This window comes from Schistocerca piceifrons, chromosome 3, assembly GCF_021461385.2.
Source record: "Schistocerca piceifrons isolate TAMUIC-IGC-003096 chromosome 3, iqSchPice1.1, whole genome shotgun sequence".
Taxonomy (NCBI): domain Eukaryota; kingdom Metazoa; phylum Arthropoda; class Insecta; order Orthoptera; family Acrididae; genus Schistocerca; species Schistocerca piceifrons.
In genome coordinates this window covers 351,025,043-351,045,204 of record NC_060140.1, presented here as the reverse complement: position 1 = coordinate 351,045,204, position 20,162 = coordinate 351,025,043, and the positions used below count along the sequence as shown (strand labels likewise).

At 39.7% G+C, this 20,162-nt stretch overlaps 1 protein-coding gene across 1 annotated transcript in view; it reads right to left on the bottom strand.

The window, feature by feature from the left end:
* The window catches only part of LOC124788085 (uncharacterized aarF domain-containing protein kinase 2-like), a 106,583-nt gene that overhangs the window by 69,238 nt on the left and 17,183 nt on the right, over nucleotides 1-20,162 (bottom strand). The window contains exons 3-4 of the mRNA XM_047255182.1: nucleotides 16,777-16,834; nucleotides 6,691-6,760 (exon numbers count right to left, since the gene is read on the bottom strand). Of these exons, the coding sequence (XP_047111138.1) occupies nucleotides 6,691-6,760; nucleotides 16,777-16,834 (128 nt within the window). The remainder of the gene's footprint in view (nucleotides 1-6,690; nucleotides 6,761-16,776; nucleotides 16,835-20,162) is intronic.

Below are 20,162 nucleotides of genomic sequence, written 5' to 3'. Positions count from 1 at the left end.
TTACAATAGAGAAAGAGCAAAATACACAGTTAAATTCCTTGGACATCACGATAAAGATTCAAAACATCCAACACACATTTGACATATACCAAAAACCAACAACAGACACAATTATACATAAGACACCAAAACACCCCAGTTGTCAAAAGCAGGCAGCACTTAGATACATACTCCACAGACAAAACACAGTACCATTAGACACAATCACAAAAAAGAAATGACTACAGTAATACAAATAGCCACAAACAATGGATACAAATAGATATTAGCAAGAAAGCTGAACAAGACAATCAAGAAACAGAAAAGAACAAACACCCAGCTGTTACCAACACAAGGACAAAATTACAAATACACATAATACAAGAATAGAAACAAAACAAAGTGTGAAAGAGACAGAAAGCAAAAAGATGGTATACAATGACGTACAACCACAAATACACACACAGAATATCCAATATTTTCAAAAAACAAGGCCTAAGAATAGCCCACTAAACCAACAAATCAATTCAGAAATGCCTCACAAAAACAATTGGAAAAACTCATCTATATCAGAAATCAGGAATATAACAACTGAAATGCATTACATCTGATGGAAGATACATAAATCAAACAAGGAGAACATTTGACACCAGATACAAAGAACATGTAAGAGCATGGAAGTATAGGACAAATCATTCAACTTTTGCAGGACACTTACACCAACACCAACATAAAGTAACAGCCAGAGACAACAACAAAAAACGCTTCCTCACCTTACAAGAAAACTTCCACGTCCAAAAAACTATAACAGAACAGAAACAACTCATAAATGATCAGGTCAACTTGGCAACCACACACTATTTAAACTGATTGACCACTCAATATAACATTAAATGTACACATAAAACCACAGGCTCAATTTACCACTACCATCTCCTCCCCAATTCTGTCCTATAATCACCGTCCAGGCCCATCCTGGCTCCACACCCCTCATCCCCTCCAAAAGAAAAGAAATTTCACTAAAAAACACACACACACACACACACACACACACACACACACACACACACACACACACACACACACACACAGAAAAGAAAAGGAAACGAACAGACATAAATACTGTTGCAGTGCAGAATGAGAAACAGTTTAAGAAAGTGAAGCATAAATAATGCAGTGCAAAAAATACTGCATAATTGCAAAAACTGTTGAGTGCAAATGGGAAACGAAGGCTTTTGACACTAGTCACAGCTATCAAGGAGGGAAGGAACAGGATATGTAAAGAAACACTATAGGTAACTTTCACACCAACTTTAGAAACAAAACTCTGTTTTTAACCTAAAACAACCAAAAATATACAAACACATCCATTTTTAAGAATAACCATAGAAGATGCTTCATAAATAAAAGCAAAACGCATCTGGTGTAATGCTTTTTAATTAAACAGCAGTCAACTCAAGACAGATAACTTATAGTAACAGATTTTAACAGCTGCTGCGGAAAATGACCACGCAAACAAACATAGTTGGAAGTCCATTTATGAAATCCACATAGCGTTATTTAAAAAAGCATGTATCACAAAGAAAGCTGTTGTTACTGGCTTTGATACTTGCTGGTGACTATTTTCCTGACAAGTGTTATGGTAGAAGTAAGACCTTTCCGTTAAACTGCTTTTCCTTAAAATCTGATTTTATTTGAATCTCAGCGTTAGTCCAGCTGGCATGCCACTATCTGATTTTTGTAAGGTAAACATGGGGCACATTTGAGTTAACAATATGTTGATAGCAATGTGGCTCCTTGTTTGTTGTGTTGTGTAACAAGCAGAAAAGCATTGCAGTTCAGTATAACTAAATGGCAAGATGTCCCACGAATCCTGCACCCAACTGAACAAGCACTAGTTAATATTTTTAAAGTCAAGTTTGCATACACTGAGGTGACAAGTCATGGGATACCTCCTAATATTGTGTCGGACCTCCTTGGAGATCAGTGTTAAATGCCCTAGTGACAATGAGGTCATTAGAGATGGAACACAAGTTCAGATTGTGTCAAGGATGGGGTATGAAATTGGTCCTATCCTTTCAAAGGAACCATCCTGGCATTTGCCTTAAGCGATTTTGAGGTAAATCATGGAATACCTAAATCAGGATGGCCGGACTTGGGTTTGAACTGTCATCCTCCCAAATGCAAGTCCAGTGTGCTAACCACTGCGCCACCTCACTCAGTTGGACCTCCTACTGTCCAGCATAATGCAGCAACTCGGTGTGGTATGGACTCAACAATTCGTTGCACTGTACGTCCCCTGAAGAAATATTGATCCATGCTGCCACTGAAGCCATCCATAGCTGGAAAAGTTTTGTATGTGAATGATTTCGTACATGAACTGACCTTTCAAATATGTCCCATAAATGTTCAGGGGGATTCATGTCAGGCCATGTGGGTGGTCATATCATTTGCTCAAACTGTCCAGAATGTTCTTCAAACCAATTATGAACAACTGTGGACCGGTGACAAGGCACATTGTCACCCATAAAAATTCCATCATTGTTTGAGAACATGAAGTACATGAACAGCTGCAAATGGTCTCCAAGTAGCAGAACATAATCATTTCCAGTCCATGATCAGTTCAGTTGGACCAGAGGACCCTATCCACTTCATGTGAAGCCACCACCGGCTTGCACAGTGCCCTGTTGACAACTTGAGTCTGTGGTTTCGTGGAGTCTCCACAACACTGAAACCCAACCATCAGCTCTCATCCATGGTTTCGTGGGGTCTGCACAACATTCAAATCCTTACATCAGCTCTTAACAACTGAAATCAGGACTCATTTGACCGGGTCATAATTTTCCAGTTATCTAGCGTCCTACGAATATGGTCATGAGCCCAGGAGAGCCACTCCTCATGATGTCATGTTGTTAGCAAAGACACTTGGATTGGCTGTCTGCTGCCATAGCCTGTTAACGCCAAATTTTGCCACACTGTCCTAATGGATATGTTCGTATGTCCCACATTGATTAATGTGGCTGTTTCATGCAGTGTCGCTTGTCTGTTAGCACTGACAACTCTATGCAAATGCCAATGTTGTCGGCCATTAAATGAAGGCCGTCAGCAGCTATGTCACCCTGTTGAGAGGCAGTGACTGAAATTTGGTATTCTCGGGCACAGTCTTGACACTTGGAACACTGAACTCCCTAATGATTCCCGAAATGGAATGTCCCATGCTAGCTCCAACTAATTCACCTCACGGATCCATAATCACATCAGAAACCTTTTCACCTGAATCACCTGAGTACCAGTGGCAGCACTTTCAATGCACTGACCTTTTATACCTTGTGTATGCAATACTACTGCCATCAGTAAAGGTGCATATTGGTTTCCCATGACTTTAGTCACCTCATGTAAAAAGATGAAGAGACGTAATGATTCACCTGATCTCAATGGTTACGAAGCTCTAGATCCCGTTTCTGCTATTCCATCATAATAGAAACACTCACACAAACCAAGACCCAGGTGGTCACTTTGATCATAACATCATTGACTGTTGATGAATACATAGTTTTAGAGTGTTGCAGATGGAGGGGGAGGGTCTACAGATTGAGAAACAAGGTAGGGGTAGCAAAGTTCTGGAAGGAAAAAAAAGTCTAGAGACCAGGGTCTCAATAACATTGGTAAAACTTTTAATAATATTGGAAACAAATGACACAATACTGAGACAGAAGAGAATTGGAAAGGGAAATGAAAACAAAGGATAATTTATGCACTGGGAGGTGGACATATGAGGATGAATGTGATTTCAGTCTTTGTCGGTGTATTCCACTGATGAATTCTTCTCGGGTTATCAGCTGAGTGGTGGCATCGCCTTGTTGCAACATTTCAATGAGTTTGGTACCCATCATCTTCTGGTGAGGATGAAGACTTGTGGAAGAATGACCAAGGGGTTTACTGAATGAAAGGCATCCTGAGGCACCACTTCCCAGAGTTATATTTCTGAGGAGGAGGGGGAATGTGTGGTGGTGGTGGTGGTGGTGGTGGTGGTGGTGGTGGTGGTGGGGGTGGTGAGGAGTGAGTGAATTCAAATGGCAATAATATTGTAGCAGCTTCTGCACTCATAACTATTGCAGTGCGCAGCAAGGTAGGCAGTTGGACACTTTGCAATTAGGCATAGTTTGACGATATCCATTCATGTACATATACAGCTGGTTATTTACCATATGAAGATAGTGTTGAACAGTGCTTGTATCAAGACTTGTACATGACTGGAGTGCTTTCACACGTGGCCCTGTCTTCAATCACATAAGAAGCATGTGTGAGCAGTAGGATGTACTGGGTGAATATACAGAAAAAGTCTTGTATCTGAGTCATCCATAGGGCAAACCCAAGCACTGTTGGATTAGGAGATGAAATGGCATGGAAAGGGATGGGATAATGCACAGGTTGAGTGAGAGATGGAATATAACTTTGGGAAGGAGGCTTGGGGTCAGCCCAGGAATTTGAGCACAGTATTATTCATTTCATATCACTAGGAGAGGTAACCAAAAACATGATGAAGATTACAGTAGGATTTCTAAAGATCTGAGTATAAGTGACGATTTAGAAGTGTCATTTGGGCTACAAGAAAAAATTGATGCTGAGATTTGTTTACGGCTAATCAGGGAGAATGTTTTCTGGCTGTAAAGACATTTGTAAAGTTATCAGCATGTTGAGATAGCCTGGGAGGGAGGGATGTTTTGATATGGAGAAGATAACTGTTGTCAAAATCGAGATAATGTTGGTCGTTAATGTGTGCGTGCGGGGGGGGGGGGGGGGGGGGGGATAGTGCACGTGCTTCCGAGTGGAAAAGGGGAGTGTTTGTGAGTGTTGCTCCTAAAGCCATGAAAAGAGGGAAAGCTCAAAATCCAATGAAATTACCTGTTCCTCACACATGCCTATGCATCACTCATCATTAACCTGCTGGTGACCAGTTTCTTGTCATAATTTTTTGGGCTTTTTTTTGTTCAAGTGGTTTGGTTATTGCAAATACAGTCTGCCAGAAAAATGTATACACATCTTAAGGAACGAAAAGTATTACTTAAGCGTTTATTTTACATTTAATAATTGATCACACATGTTGTGCAGCCTTCAGTTTAGCACATGATTACTTTTATTTGTTCAACATTGCCATACACATAACAGAACAATGAGCGTTCATTGCAACTATGTCAATGTTACAGTGGAGATCGCTGCACGTCACTGTAATCTCCTGTCGAAGTTCCTCCAACATGTGTGGCTTACATTGATAGATGTTATCTTTCACAGTTCCGCACAAGTAAAAGTCCATAAGTGTTCGATATGGTGACCATGGAGGGAACTAAATGGGCCCTCTTCGTCCAATCCAATGCCCCAGAAAATTGTCAGCCAGGAAAGCTCATACGGCTAGGTGGTAGTGTAGTGGCACTCCATTCTGTTGGCAGAAGACCTCTTCTTCAGCTCCATAAAGCACATGTATACCTGGCAAAATTGATGTGCGTATCATTTCCAGGTACACTTCTCCAGTGACAGTAGCATCAAAGAAAGAGGGTCCTATTAAGCCCTTAGATGATACTCCACGCCACACATGAACCCCTGGTAGATTGACCGCTTTATCCACATAAACATGCGGATTTTTTGGTGTCCAGTACACACTGTTATGCCGATTCACGGGTCCATTAAGTTTAAATTGTGCCTCGTCACTCCACAATACCAAATTGTTCATCATCAGTTACCATTTGCTGATACCATTCACAAAATTGCATTCGCCGATCAGTATCGTGGTCATTAATCGCATGCAGTAATAATGGAATGTAAATTTTCCACTTTGCAGCTTTCAGAATTCTTTGTACACTTGTACTGCTAACCCCCACTTCACGTGCACATTGTGGAGCAGACTTCTTTGGAGAATTAACAAACGTTTCCAATACAAAAGAGCCAATGATGCAGGACTTTTAGCTGTACGCTGTTTTCCTGATCTTCCTTTGTGAATATCACAAATCATTCCATGCAATTCAAACTTGTCAATAATGTGTTTAATTGTTAGGCAGGTTGACGATTCTGTTTCACTCTCCCGTCTCCACTGATGCTGCATTTCAACGGCATTATCAAACTTGAAAAACCACTTCACAATTCATTTTCGTTGCTCGAACGTCAAGCGTGCTCCAGCCATATTATTTTCTCAATACCGAGATGAAAGTACTAACATCTGTTGAGCCAAAGACCTTACTACAATACACTCATAATTCAAATCGAATGACATTATCGATATCTCGATAGAGCCTGACAAAGACTGTATACATTTTTCTGGCAGACTCTGTAGTGTAATGCGCCATCTGCAGCTAAAAAAATTGTACGTAGTTTCTGGAATAATTTCATAATTCTGGAAACCCCCCCACCCCTTTTAGTTGGTTTTTACCTGGCACTACTGTTTCTTTTCATATGTTGAAGATTGTCATGTATACCGCTTCAGACACCATTCAAAACAAAGACCAATCAAGATTGACCAAACAGAACTCATTTCCTTCCTTGGCTCTCAAAACTTCACTAAATTTTATATTAGTAATTAAAAAATGTACCATAACACAAAACTCAATAACAAGGGCAAAGACACCTCCACCTTCTTGTACATTACAAGATCAAAATGAAATTTTTATAGGAGATAAAGTTAGCACAGTGTCAATACATAATTTCAACCATCTGTTGTACCTTAAGAGCTCATTCATGTTCGGATGGACAACCTTCACAGCAACGGGTAGAAGATCATCATCAGGCATACCTAACAAATACAGTAAAATCTACACAAGTAAGTGGTGTGACTAACGTCAGTTTAAAGATTTATATATACTTATGATTTAAGATACATAATTCAATATGTGAAAACTCCTTACTTCAATGAATTAAGGATCAAGTTTGTACAACATGTAAATAGAGAGCAAATATATAGCTTCAAGTTCAAAAGATGGCAATGATTAACTATGTAATCAGATAACACTCTAAGCTACACGCAATATCAGTTTATTTTCAACTGTGGTATTACAGCTACTAGTATTATTTAATAACATCCCTGCATGAAGAACAGCTTAGTTATTGCTCATCAGTAGTCTTCCTAATATTTTAAAATTGGGTTATTGTCATTCAAATGATTTTTTTTTCTTTGGCATTCATCCTCCTACTGAGAGGTGGTCACAGAAAACATTCACAACAACAATTACTGAAGAAAATTGCAGAACTGCTGTTACCTAATTTAATAATCATTGATATTATCCCAATAAAATCACAGGAGCAAGTTCTCATACCTCAAAAAAATTCAATAAAAATATAATTTTACTATTAAAATGTGGAAAACAAGACAACATGTATGACATACAATTTCACTGTATCTTACTAACACAATTTAATAAAATCTTCTTGGCTGAAGCAGAGACATGTGAACAGAATGCATTACATGAGAATGGATGAAGTAAATTGAACTCGTGACTGGTAACATGAATGTGTAAAGACAGTGTCATCAACCACACTGCAGAAAGTAGTTATCAATTTAGAAACACTATGAAGTAATTAGTCAGTGAAGTTTGAACTAATTGGTGTGGCACAGAGACCGAGAAGATTTTATTGGTCACTTTAATCATCCTAAGTGAAAAGAAAATCTGAGTATATTTGATAATAAAACTTTTTCTAATTAAACTAATCACTTCCTTTCAGGACTAATACTTAATGTCCACTATTAAAACACCATGCCTTCATAACTGCTGATCATAACACTGCTTTTCTCTAGATGAATCATTCCTCTCATTTCATTCTATGTTCAACATTGGTGTGTAACAGTAATTAATTTATAAGCAGTGCTAATACACAATCAAATACTTCATTTTTTCTCTCAAAGGTAAATATGAAAAGTGTGTCTCATGAGACACAACAATAATCAACCAAACAATACGGTCGGATACAAAACTTTAAACTATTATTACACACCAATAACTTCAAGGTAAACCTGAAATACTCCAGACAAAGAAATCATTCAAACATATTCAACGATAAACTGAAAAAAAGTGTATGAGGTCATAAACAATGACTGAAAACTGATAAATGCAAGACAGCTACCAACGATAATTAAGTGCTTTGGTATGAAAGTAGGTATAGTGAACAGTGGAGATTTGATAGAAATTTCTCTTAGCACCAATAAATAAATGGAACAAGCTCATTTCCATAATGAATTGAAATGTTTTAGGAATAAAAAGCAGCATGAAAATCTGATTTCGATTACATGAACTAGAGTACTGCAAAGGGAATTGTGTAGAAATTGGAAATTACATGGGTGAACGCTCCATAGCAGCTTTAAGCCTGGTGGGCATCAAGAGCAATAGTGTAAAAGTGGAGAGCCTGTAGCTCGCTTTTTTCTTTTTTTTCTTTCTTTTTTTTTCCGACAAATGCTCATCAGAAGTCTTACAAACATACTAACACATTTTTAAATATGTGGATCAGTTTTTGGTGAGGAGAAATTTTCACTTGTGTTACAGTTGTAAAAAATGCCTTTGAGGTACATAGTGTAGAATATAAATAAAAATTCTGCAGAAATTGAATTACTTCACCCGTATTTTATCAGGATTCTCAGGAATGTCTGATGATAAAATATTGCTCACAAAGTATCATTGTTGAATGCTTTGTGATAAAAAAATAAGACCCTCCTGCAGGAGTGTAAAACTTCATAACTCAGCAAATGGCACTGTAGGCTGAGCTGTGCTATCTGTTATCAGAGAAAAATTACACACAAAAAACCTCTTCTTACATGTAGCATAAATACATCACCAAATCACAAGGCAACCAAAAATGCATATATGCATCTCAGAGTTAGAAGAAATCAAAGAATGGAAAATCCAGGATGGAATAACGACAACATCATGAAAAGCACAGACTGGTACTCACCATATAGAGGAGACACTGAGTCACAGTCATACACAACAAAAGACTGCAATACTTTTGCCTCCTTCTGAAGTACAAATACACACATTCACATAAGTGCAACCCACACACACATGACCACTGACTGACTCTGATCCCTGAGGCCAGAGCAGGCACTTAAATCCAGGATGGGGGAGTGGGGGGGGGGGGGGGGGGGGGCATTTGCATGCATGTGGGCGCGTGCTTTCTACTTTAGAAGGAGGCCTTTTGTCAAAAAGCTCAAATGTGTAGCAGTCTTTTAGTTGTCCTCTTTGCAACTCAAACATGTCCTCTATATGGTAAGGTAACGTCAGCAATGAAAATACATCCCCCACAACCACATAAAAAAATTCTGAGTCTACTATCGCCTTTTTTTATTATGGAAGCTCGAATTTGGGCTTTAACTACAAACAAACCTATACACCAATCGCAAAATGACTTAAGCTAATATTTTTCTTGTTTTATTCTGCATTAGGTCATATGGAGCAATTTAATTTTAAAGTTCAACATATGAATTTCATTTTGGATCATAGTATAGATTGTCCAGTCTTGGGCGTCTTTTTTCAATCACTCAAGAAAAAAAGTTTTTACAGTTTTTCTAGAGTAATGTTTTCTCAGCACAGGATAAACATAACAGAGGGCGTGGATTTCTTTTGAAAGTCTCTTTCGTAGTTGTCAGAAGCCGCAACCACTGTGACCATAAAATGGGATATGGATTTTATAAAAGTACCTTATTGACACCAACATGGTAGCTACATCATATCAAGATGCCTCCGAGACCACTATTGTCAGTGGGTGAACTTGTAATAGTTTTAAGTGCTATTTATTTATTTCCAAGTGAGCGAGAAAAGTAGGTTTCCTGTGTACCAGGAAGTGACACACTGTCTTGAAATATCATTGTCAGTGAGGAGCGTAGCAGCTGCTTCAAAGGATAAGGATGCAAATATGTTACCCAGGTCAAGGAAAAAACATTGTGTTTGTCCAGGGCAAGAACAAATCACTTTTTTATTTTTTATTTTATTTTTTTACGTGTACACGGTATTTGTCACAATTAAAATACCTCCACCTCAAACTGATAGAAAATACGGTAGATTTTCCTGATATTTCTGTTCTGGCATAATCACAAGTGCCCGAACGAAGACGAAGAATGAAAGACATGAGAATGCGGTGAAACATTAGCCAATGGTGTGCAGAATAGGACCGCACCATGACAGGACCGCCCTTAAGCTGAAGTGAATACAGGCGCCGCTCCTGCCAGCCTTGGCCACTCAGATCAGCTTAGTATACGGACATTAGTGGACAGGATTCGCGGAGCAGAGAGTGCAATGATATCAGACTGTAGTGATCCATATCCATTGACTGTTTGAACATTGTGTACAGCAAGGAATCAGATTTATGTTGCATGCCATCCATCTGCTTTATTGAAATAAAACTACTAATGTTATTTGCTTGAATTATTGTATAGCATTCCGAGAATGCAGCATCCTTTAGGCATCCTATACGCGACGAGTGGGCGGGACCCAACAACTGGCGATGAGAATCCTCTGAACCCAGTGCCCGACGGCCATGAACTTTTCGTTTATATTGTGCTGGCGCCTTAGTTCTCTCTTGTCTTTACTTTGCAGGGGTATTTAATTGCTTTAACAATTTCTTATCGTTTTTGATACTCAGTGTTGTCAGGTAGGCATTGCAGAAAATGTTTGTACATATTTTTGTTGCATTTGTGACTTCCAACATGTCACCTCCCCCCCCCCCCCCCACTTGCCCCACCCACTGCTCAGGCACCACAGCGGCAAGGATTAGATGCCACACAGCTAATGTAGACGTTTCAGTTTCAGACGCAGCCAATATCTACACTGCTCAACAAGGTGCAGCAGCTACTGGCCAACACTGCGCGCCTGACAGAATAAGCACCGTCACTACAGCTGCTATATCACCTTTTTGACAGTTTTGTGACCAAGAAGAGGAATGGCTCAAGTGGTTATCACAGGTTGAAGCACATTTACTAGCCCACAATCTTGCAGTTACTGTGAAACTTCCCTATCTATTATCCACGGTAGAAAGTTCAGAGTCCAGATTAATTCAAAAACTCTTTCCTCACACCACTCTGAGTGAACTTGCATATGACAGTGTTATCTCTTCACTGACTGACCATTATGACCTACAAGAGAATGTGGTAGCAGCTATGTATCAATTCTTTCATTGCCAAAAAAACAGTCAGAACAAACTTATCGCATGAGTGGATAACAGATTTGCAAGTTATGACAAGGAAACGTAAATTAAATGTGCTTGTGGTGCTTCATATTCAGATATTATGTTGTATCATGTCAAACTGAGAGAACATATTTTGAAACAGTCTGATCCATCATTTCAGCAGGTAGTTCAAATGCTAGATCAGTATGATTCCGGTACCTTGTCAGCTCATGTATTTGAGCAGCCAGCTATTTTCCGGGTTGCAACCCTTGCTTGTGATTGCCCCATTCCGCACCAGCAGCTTGCGCTAACCAAGCCGAGTAAACAACGTTCCATGCCGCATAAGCAGTTTGCTAAACAGGCAGCTACACAGGCTAACAGAATTAAGTCTTGTCGTAGGTGTTATTCACAGCATAAATGCCAGACTGCCCCTCCCGACAAGCTCATTGTTATGCTTGTGGTAGGAAAGGACATGTGCAACCCGTTTGTTTGCAACAGAACAAACATAAGAATTCAGCCCACTCACAAAACTCTCGTCACAATGCCCATGTCATTAATGCAGTGTATTTCAACTCGACTGCAACTAGCAAGCATCCGTCAGTCAAACAAACTTTTTGTTCCCAGAATGAAACTTTTTGTTCATTTACTTATTTGTGGGAAATGTGGGAAATTTCAGTTGGGCACAGGTGCCTCTGTCACATTGCTCAATCGTCACACATATGAACTGTTAGGCTCACAATGCCTGTCTAAAACTAGCTCGCAACTGAAGCTTATAATGGACAAGACACTACCATTCTCAGAACATGTACTTTGCCTGCCACGTATCGCTCGCATACAATGACTTTTACAGTACTACAATTATGCATGTGTGAGAACATATTTGATCTTGATTCTTCTGATTTGTTTGGCTTTAACATTCAGGACAATGTGTTGTCAGTGTCTGCATTCAATGCAAAAGGCAGTGTAGCTAGCTTGCTAAAAGAATTCCTGAAACTCTTTTCTGAAGGATTAGGCAAAGCTAACAATTTTGTTGCACATATTACGCTGAAAGACGATGCTTAGTCAAAATTTTGCTGGGCCAGATCTGTTCCCATTGCATTACGGGACAAAGTCGCAGCTGAACTTAAGGAATGGCAAGATAACAGAGTTATTGTGCCCATATCAGCTATTCAATGGACAAGTCCATTGGTTTTGCTCCACAAACCTTCAGGTCACATTCACCTATGTGTTGACTTTAAGTCTACAGTCAACCCACAAACTGTCATTCATACTTATCCATTGCTGTGCCCAGAGGATCTCATGGGCAAATTAGGCACTGGACACTACTTTTCAAAAACTGATTTGCGCGAAGCATATCTTCAAATACTGCTCGATGACGAATCTCAAAAAGTGTGTATAGTAAATACTCATTTGGGCTTGTTTAAATATTTGCATTTGCCTTTTGGCAGTGCTTCCACACCAGCCATTTTTCAACGATCTGCCGCAAAAATTCTCTGCTTGGCCTTAGTCACAATAACCATGGCAACATGTGCACATAGACTTTGTGGGCCCTTTTTGGAATACTCACTGGTTGATTATGGTTGACTCGTACAGCAAGTTTCCTTTTGCTGTGCCAATGAACTCGACATCACGCAGCACAATTTGGGTGTTGTCATCAATCATCTGCCTAGAAGGTTTACCTGAAGTAAAAGTGTCAGACAACAGCCCTCAAGTTCACGTTGAACGAATTTGAAACATTCTGTGAACGCAATGGCATACAGCATTTAACTAGTGCACTGTTCGATCCACAGTCAAATGACGAAGCAGAACTTTTTGTCAGAACCTTGAAGCAGCAGATGGCCAAACATCGCTTCACACACACTAGGGATCAAGCACTGCAACTGTTTATCACCTCATATCACTCGCACCCATGAGATGGACCATCGCCGGCGCAATTGCTTCACGACCGTTGCCATCAGACATTGCTCCACCTGCTCCAACCTCCTCACCATCCGGCTCCGAAGGAAGTCTGCAAGTATCGCTTCGCACCACATGATATTGTCTTTTACTCAATTTTTAGTGACAGGAGACGGTAGGCACAAGGCGAGATCGTCCATAGACTTGGCGCTTGTATGTATCTTCTTTCAGGTCCCCATGGCTTGCACCTACAGCAGCCAGCAGAGTATGTCATCACGACACTATGGGACGACCCCATGGAGACGTAGGTGGAACCTCCTGCGTCTCCTCTCATCCTACCGATGGGAGCTGGACCCACCCACACCTCAGCAGTCACCACCTTCATCTGGTTCATGGCAGGCAGCAGGAGGTGGACTTGTACCCTTCTGATCATTTTCCGGGGGACATTTCCGCCAAAGCGCAGGCCATATGGTGTGGTATGGCCGTACTGATGTCTCCTGCAGCCACAGCTTCCAGCCCAACAATGCGCCCACACTCCTGCCCCCATCTCCTCCCCCCCCCCTCCCCGCTATGGTTGCACTCCCTACACGACAACGGTCCGATGCTTTGGGGGGAGGCCGATGCTTTGGGGGGAGGAATGTTCTGGCATAACCACAAGTGCCGGAACAAAAATGAAGAATGCAAGACTTGAGAAGGCAGTGAAACGATGTTGGCCAACAGTGCGCGGAATAGCACCTCAACATGACAGGACCGCCCTCAAGCCAAAGTGAATATAAATGCCGTTCCTGCCAGCCTCGCCCGCTCAGATCAGCTCAGTACATGGACATTAGTGGACAGATTCACAGAGTATTAGCACGGCCTAGCAGAGAGCGCTACGATATCACATTGTAGTGATCCATATGCATTGATTGTTTGAACATTGTGTGCAGCAAGGACTCGGATTTAAGCAGCATGTCGCCCACCGCTTGTGACGCCTTTGTACATTATAGTTAAGTATTTTCAATCTGCTTTATTGAAATAAAACTACTAATGTTATTTCTTGAACTGTTGTATAGCATTCCAGGAACACAACTTTTTTTAGGCACCCTATACACGATGAGTGGGCAGGACCAAACAATTTCATTCTCTACTCTTTTGAAAGCAGTTAAAACCTCAAGACTCTGTTTCCAAATACTTAACAGAAAACCAATGCTAATGGAGTCTGTGACAGATGCTGTATCCCAAAATACCTCCTTTAGGAAAATGAGAGAGCTACAAACAAAGGGCTACAAGATCTTTTTTGCAGACGAGACCTGGTGCGGGCAGAATTGGACAATGGAGTATGCATGGCAAGAAAACATGGTTGATTCTTCAGAAAATAGCTTTGAAAACTATAATCAATACTGAGCATTCATTCAACAAATTTACGAATGCTGTGGAGAGTTACAGACACCTTGGGAGCTGGAAAATAGATCATAATTTTCCACATCACATCAGAAATTATGAGGATTTCTTGATGGCACAGAACTTTGTTTTTATTTGGAAGAAAGGAACCAGAGATTACCACAACAAAATGAAATTGGCCAATTATGACGAATGGTTAAAGAAAGTCCTCAGTTTATTGCCTTAAAGGTCAGCTGTTGTTATAGATCAAGTACCATATCATATGATGGTCGATTCTTCAACTAAAAACTCAAGCATGTCGAGGCTGAGAGGTGAAATCATACCTTGGGTCGCATCAAATGATATTTCACTACCACCTGAAGTTGATGATTTTAGTAAATTGACCAAGGCAGGGCTGATACTCCCAGATTGGCCTTATTTTCAAACACCAATAAAGAAACTGGAACAAGAAACAACTTCAACAAGAAGTAAATATTGTTTGATAGCCAGTGGCTCATACTGAGCTTAATCCAATGGAGACCATATGGCCTTATGAAAGGGATAAGTAGCAAGAACAAATACAGCTAACACTTTAGAAAATTGTAGAAGTAAGGATGCACTTAAAATTTCATGCTGAGAAGCCATACATACTATAACTCCAGAACACTGGATAAAGTGTATTAAACATGCCAGGAAAATTGAAGACAGCTACTGGGAGAAATATGAACTGTCTGAAAATGTCGTTCAGGTTGAGCCAGTCGTAAATGTCCTTCAGGTTGAGCCAGTCATAATCAACATGAATAAGAGTAGCTGGTTCAGGGGAAACTGTGATTTTGCAGAAGTGGAATACTGGTAGATACAATTACTTTAAAAATGAGCAAATAATGTAAATAGCTCTTGTAAAAATTGTACAGTATGACATTTCTAAATTGGTACAAACCATTTTTTAATGTGCCATTGGAAATCTAAAGCCCTCATAAGAAAAGGTGATGGGAAACGGATTTTTTATACACTTCAAGTGTACATATACACTTTTTTATACACTTCAAGTTACATAGTTTTAAAGTGAACAGTTCCTAGAGAAGATACCTGAAACTGGACAATCCTTGCCACAATCTAAAGTACAATTCATATATCGAACTTTAAAATCAAATTGCTCCATACAGCCTAATGCAGAATAAAACAAGAAAAATATTGGTATAACTCAATTTATGTCCAATTGCTTCACTTGTAATTAAAGCATAAATTTGAGTCTCCATAATAAAAAGTCCAATAGTAAAACTAAAAAGTACCACTCTATTTTACATAAAACCAAAAACAATATTTTCATCACCCAGGATCTTTATAACACTGAAGATGAGTTCAACAGACTTAGTTCAGGTTGGCGATTATGACAGTGAAGAAGCTATGTTAGTAGAGTCTGAATATACCAATGTATCACTTATTCATGATAAAAAGTTATTACCTTCTTTCAGAATTGAGTGATGTCATTGGAACCACAATAAATATTTGCTTCCAAAAGCAATACATTCATGCCTCAGTTCATTAAATCCTTAGCAGTACTTCACAAGGTCAGCTACTCAGAGCTGAAACACAACGGAAGGCCACATGATGCGCAAGTTCAAAATCAAAAAGGCCAGAAGCACAAAGTGTGCTGAATATCTGGATTCCTATTACACAAATATGATAAATCCATGAAGGCCACAAACAAATTTTAGCTTCTCTCACATTACAGAAGCTGGTCCCCACTGTGCCATGCATAACTATTATCCTACAGGAATATCTGAGGCTGTCTACAGAATCCCACCATGAAGGTTTACAGGTAGGTTAAAAATTCAGTTGGAAACTGTGAGGAAAGCTAGAACATTTCTGACAGTGAAATAAATGAAGAAAGTAGTACATGTTGAATAACCAACTCTGAAGATAAGAAAAGATTAAGGAAGTGAGGATGATAAGGGGAGATAAGAAAAATATATGGTGTCAGATTTCAAGAACCAGTAAAATTTCAGTGACCTACCAACTGGTACAACTGAAGTGATAATTCAAAAGATGCAGACCAGTAGAACACTGTATTACTGGGAGAGCATAGCAGCATTTACCAACTATGATGAAATGTAACTTTGGGAAAATTAAACCCAATGACCACACATTCATTTGACATTATCTCCGCCCACTTAAGAGGCTAGTATTCCACTACTCTGCCATCTCAGTTTGTTCAACGTGATAATGAATTAAATAACGTAATAAGCTTATCCAGAATAAATAAAAAAAAACAATGTTATAAAAAGGATAGATTGCTACTTAATGTGAAGAATAGATGCAGGTATGAAATGACACCAAGACAGTAAACCTTCTTTCCCTTATCAGACTATAACTAACATATTACAAAATTTAACCTATTACCTCCATCCTGCATCTGGCTGCTGTGAATGAGATTTTGCCTTATGTAAGCTTTGTACACCTGAAATCAAAATACAAGAACAGTTACCAAAATCAATGATAATTATCAAAAGAAAAATGGTGGTTTATATTCCACTTACATATCTGCTAAGTACCCCCTTCCCCAAACACACACACACACACACACACACACACACACACATACACACACCTGGGTGACACAATCTGAGCAGTTCTCTTAGGTTGTTCACAGATGATGCTGTAATTTACTGTCTAGTAAGGTCATCTGAAGACCAATATCAGTTGCAAAGCAATTTAGAAAAGATTGCTGTATGGTGTGGCAGGTGGCAGTTGACGCTAAATAATGAAAAGTGTGAGGTGATCCACATGAGTTCCAAAAGAAATCCGCTGGAATTTGATTACTCGATAAATAGTACAATTCTCAAGGCTGTCAATTCAACTAAGTACCTGGGTGTAAAAATTACAAACAACTTCAGTTGGAAAGACCACATAGATAATACTGTGGGGAAGGCGAGCCAAAGGTTGCATTTCATTGGCAGGACACTTAGAAGACGCAACAAGTCCACTAAAGAGACAGCTTACGCTACACTCGTTCGTCGTCTGTTAGAATATTGCTGCGCGGTGTGGGATCCTTACCAGGTGGGATTGACGGAGGACATCGAAAGGGTGCAAAGAAGGGCAGCTCGTTTTGTATTATCACGTAATAGGGGAGAGAGTGTGGCAGATATGATACGAGAGTTGGGATGGAAGTCAATAAAGCAAAGACGTTTTTCGTCGCGGCGAGATCTATTTACGAAATTTCAGTCACCAACTTTCTCTTCCGAATGTGAAAATATTTTGTTGAGCCCAACCTACATAGGTAGGAATGATCATCAAAATAAAATAAGAGAAATCAGAACGCTAACAGAAAGGTTTAGGTGTTCGTTTTTCCCGCGCACTGTTCGGGAGTGGAATGGTAGGGAGATAGTATGATTGTGGTTCGATGAACCCTCTGCCAAGCACTTAAATGTGAATTGCAGAGTAATCATGTAGATGTAGATGTAGAATTATGCGAGGCACATTCAGAATTTTTAATTTTTATTCTTTTTTAGAAAAGGTGTATTTGAACAAAATACAGAATATTTTTCAATACATTTGTTGACTATTTTTCCACATAATTGCCATGCATGCAGTTCAATGCATGTGATGAACCGTGGCACGAGCTTCTTTATGCCCTCCTCACAGGACTACCCCACCAGCTCCTTTCCCCACTTCAGAAACTAGAAACTCTTTCTACAACTGGTCGTTGGTTGAAAATTTAATTCCACTCATGTGTGCCTTCAGGAAGGAGAAAAGATTACAATATGAAGACGTCAAGTCAGAGGAATGTGGAGGTAGTTCAAAACATCCCAACCAAATGAGTCCAAGAGTTCCTAAGGCTGTGTGAGGACGAGCTACAAGCACACTCCTCTTATCAACATCACCCTTCTTTTGTTTCTGAAAGCTTCTTTTGAGTTTTTTAGAGTCTCACAATATTGTTGAGGGTGCTACTGACCCAGTTTTTCTTGTGCTACTCTGTCAGTAGTTTTGGGACCCATCTTGCTCACAGTTTCCAGTATCCCAGCATTCTTGTGAGTGTCTTGTATACGAGAGTTCAGAAGTGTGAAAACATTGCAGAAATTTCATCCACTGTTAACTATCAGTCTTCATGAACAGCTTCCTCAATTTTTTGCACCATCTCATAGTCAAAATGGAAGGTCTTTCACTGCTCTATTCATTATCAACATTTGTTCTGTCTCCCTACACCACCTAAACACATCCATGTTGTTCATAACACCTTTGCTGTTAACATGGACGTTGAATATAAATAGGTTGCAGAGAAAATGGAAGTTTATGAAAAATTTTTCATGTTCACAATGGGATTAAGATATGCAAATAAGATACAGGCTTATAATTCTCATGTCACCTTCTCCTGTGCCAGTATTTGCAAGAGTCTGCCCAAATAACTGTACAAGTACCAACAGTCACCTTTTGGCATTTCAAGTGCATCTGCCATCTTCCAACACTACTTTCAGCAGCTGATTCAGTAAACCTCAAGAAGTGACATTACTTAGACAACATAATTATTACAGGTGCCAGCTTACAAAAGGACCTTCAAAATCAGTTATTGTTATTCTGATTTCTCCAGAAAACTGGCTTAAAATTCAATTTGCATAAATGCCAGTTCTTCTAGAAATCAGCTTTATTAACAATAAATGTGGTAACCTTCCAGTATACAAATATGTGCAAACAATTGACCAAATGCTGCCACTGAAAATTTTAAAAGGGCTGCAATCCTTCAGGAGGAAGGTAAATTACTTTTGTCAGTTTATTGGTAATGATGCCCAGGTCTTGCACCCTCTTAAACACACCAAGAAAAAAGGGAGCAAAATTTCTAATGTTCAGATTGCAAGCAAGCTTTTCATCAATTTAAAAAATCATTCTTAGCAGCCCCTTGTTTGGTTCCGTACTCTTTGTTAAAAAATCATACTAGTTCCGTTGGGTCCCAGTACAGAGTTGGGGGCAGTATTTCCACACGAAGAGGAAGGCAGCACTGAACACCCCATAGCCCTTATCTTGAAAACTGTAAATTCCATCCAGCAGAACTACTCACAGATCAAGGCAGAAACTATTCTCTATAGTCTTTCTGGTGAGAAAGCTTCTCATGTCCCTCTATGAATTGCAATTTCACCTGGTGATGGACCATAAACCATTGCCAGACTTGTTAATCCCTGATCATTGTAGCTGGTTGGCATGGCACTATATCTGCAGAGGTGGCCATATTATTATTGTCAGCACGTAATTATTGGACCTTCTACAAGTTGATCAAACTTCATACTGTCACAGGTACCCTCTCCATGCTGCAAGTGTTGTACCATAAGGTCCTGGCCCTTCTACATGCAGGACAATGTGGTACTGCTAGAATGAAGTGCATGGTCAGCCATCATGCCTGTTGGACAGTGATAGTGACATCAAACACCTCACCTGGACATGATCTGATGAAGCCTTCAGAAATCACCCCTATATGTTGTCTCATCATGGATGCTCCCAGCATTCATGTTAATTTTGGTGGTCAATTTTGTAGTTTAATGTGGCTCATCATCATGGTCATCTAATCTAAATTTTCGTATGTCTATTGCCTCCACAGCATCATGTTGGAAATAACCATTGGGCCTTTCTGCACCTGCCAATGGGGGGGGGGGGGGGGGGCGCATCTGCAAAATATACGTCTTTGCTGCTGAGCAGAATCTGTGGTGCCAGTTTGCATGTGCAGTACCACCACATTGTAGCATATAAAGTCACTTTTGACACTTTTTTGTTAACTTCTTGGCTCACTCCAAGGGTGGCTG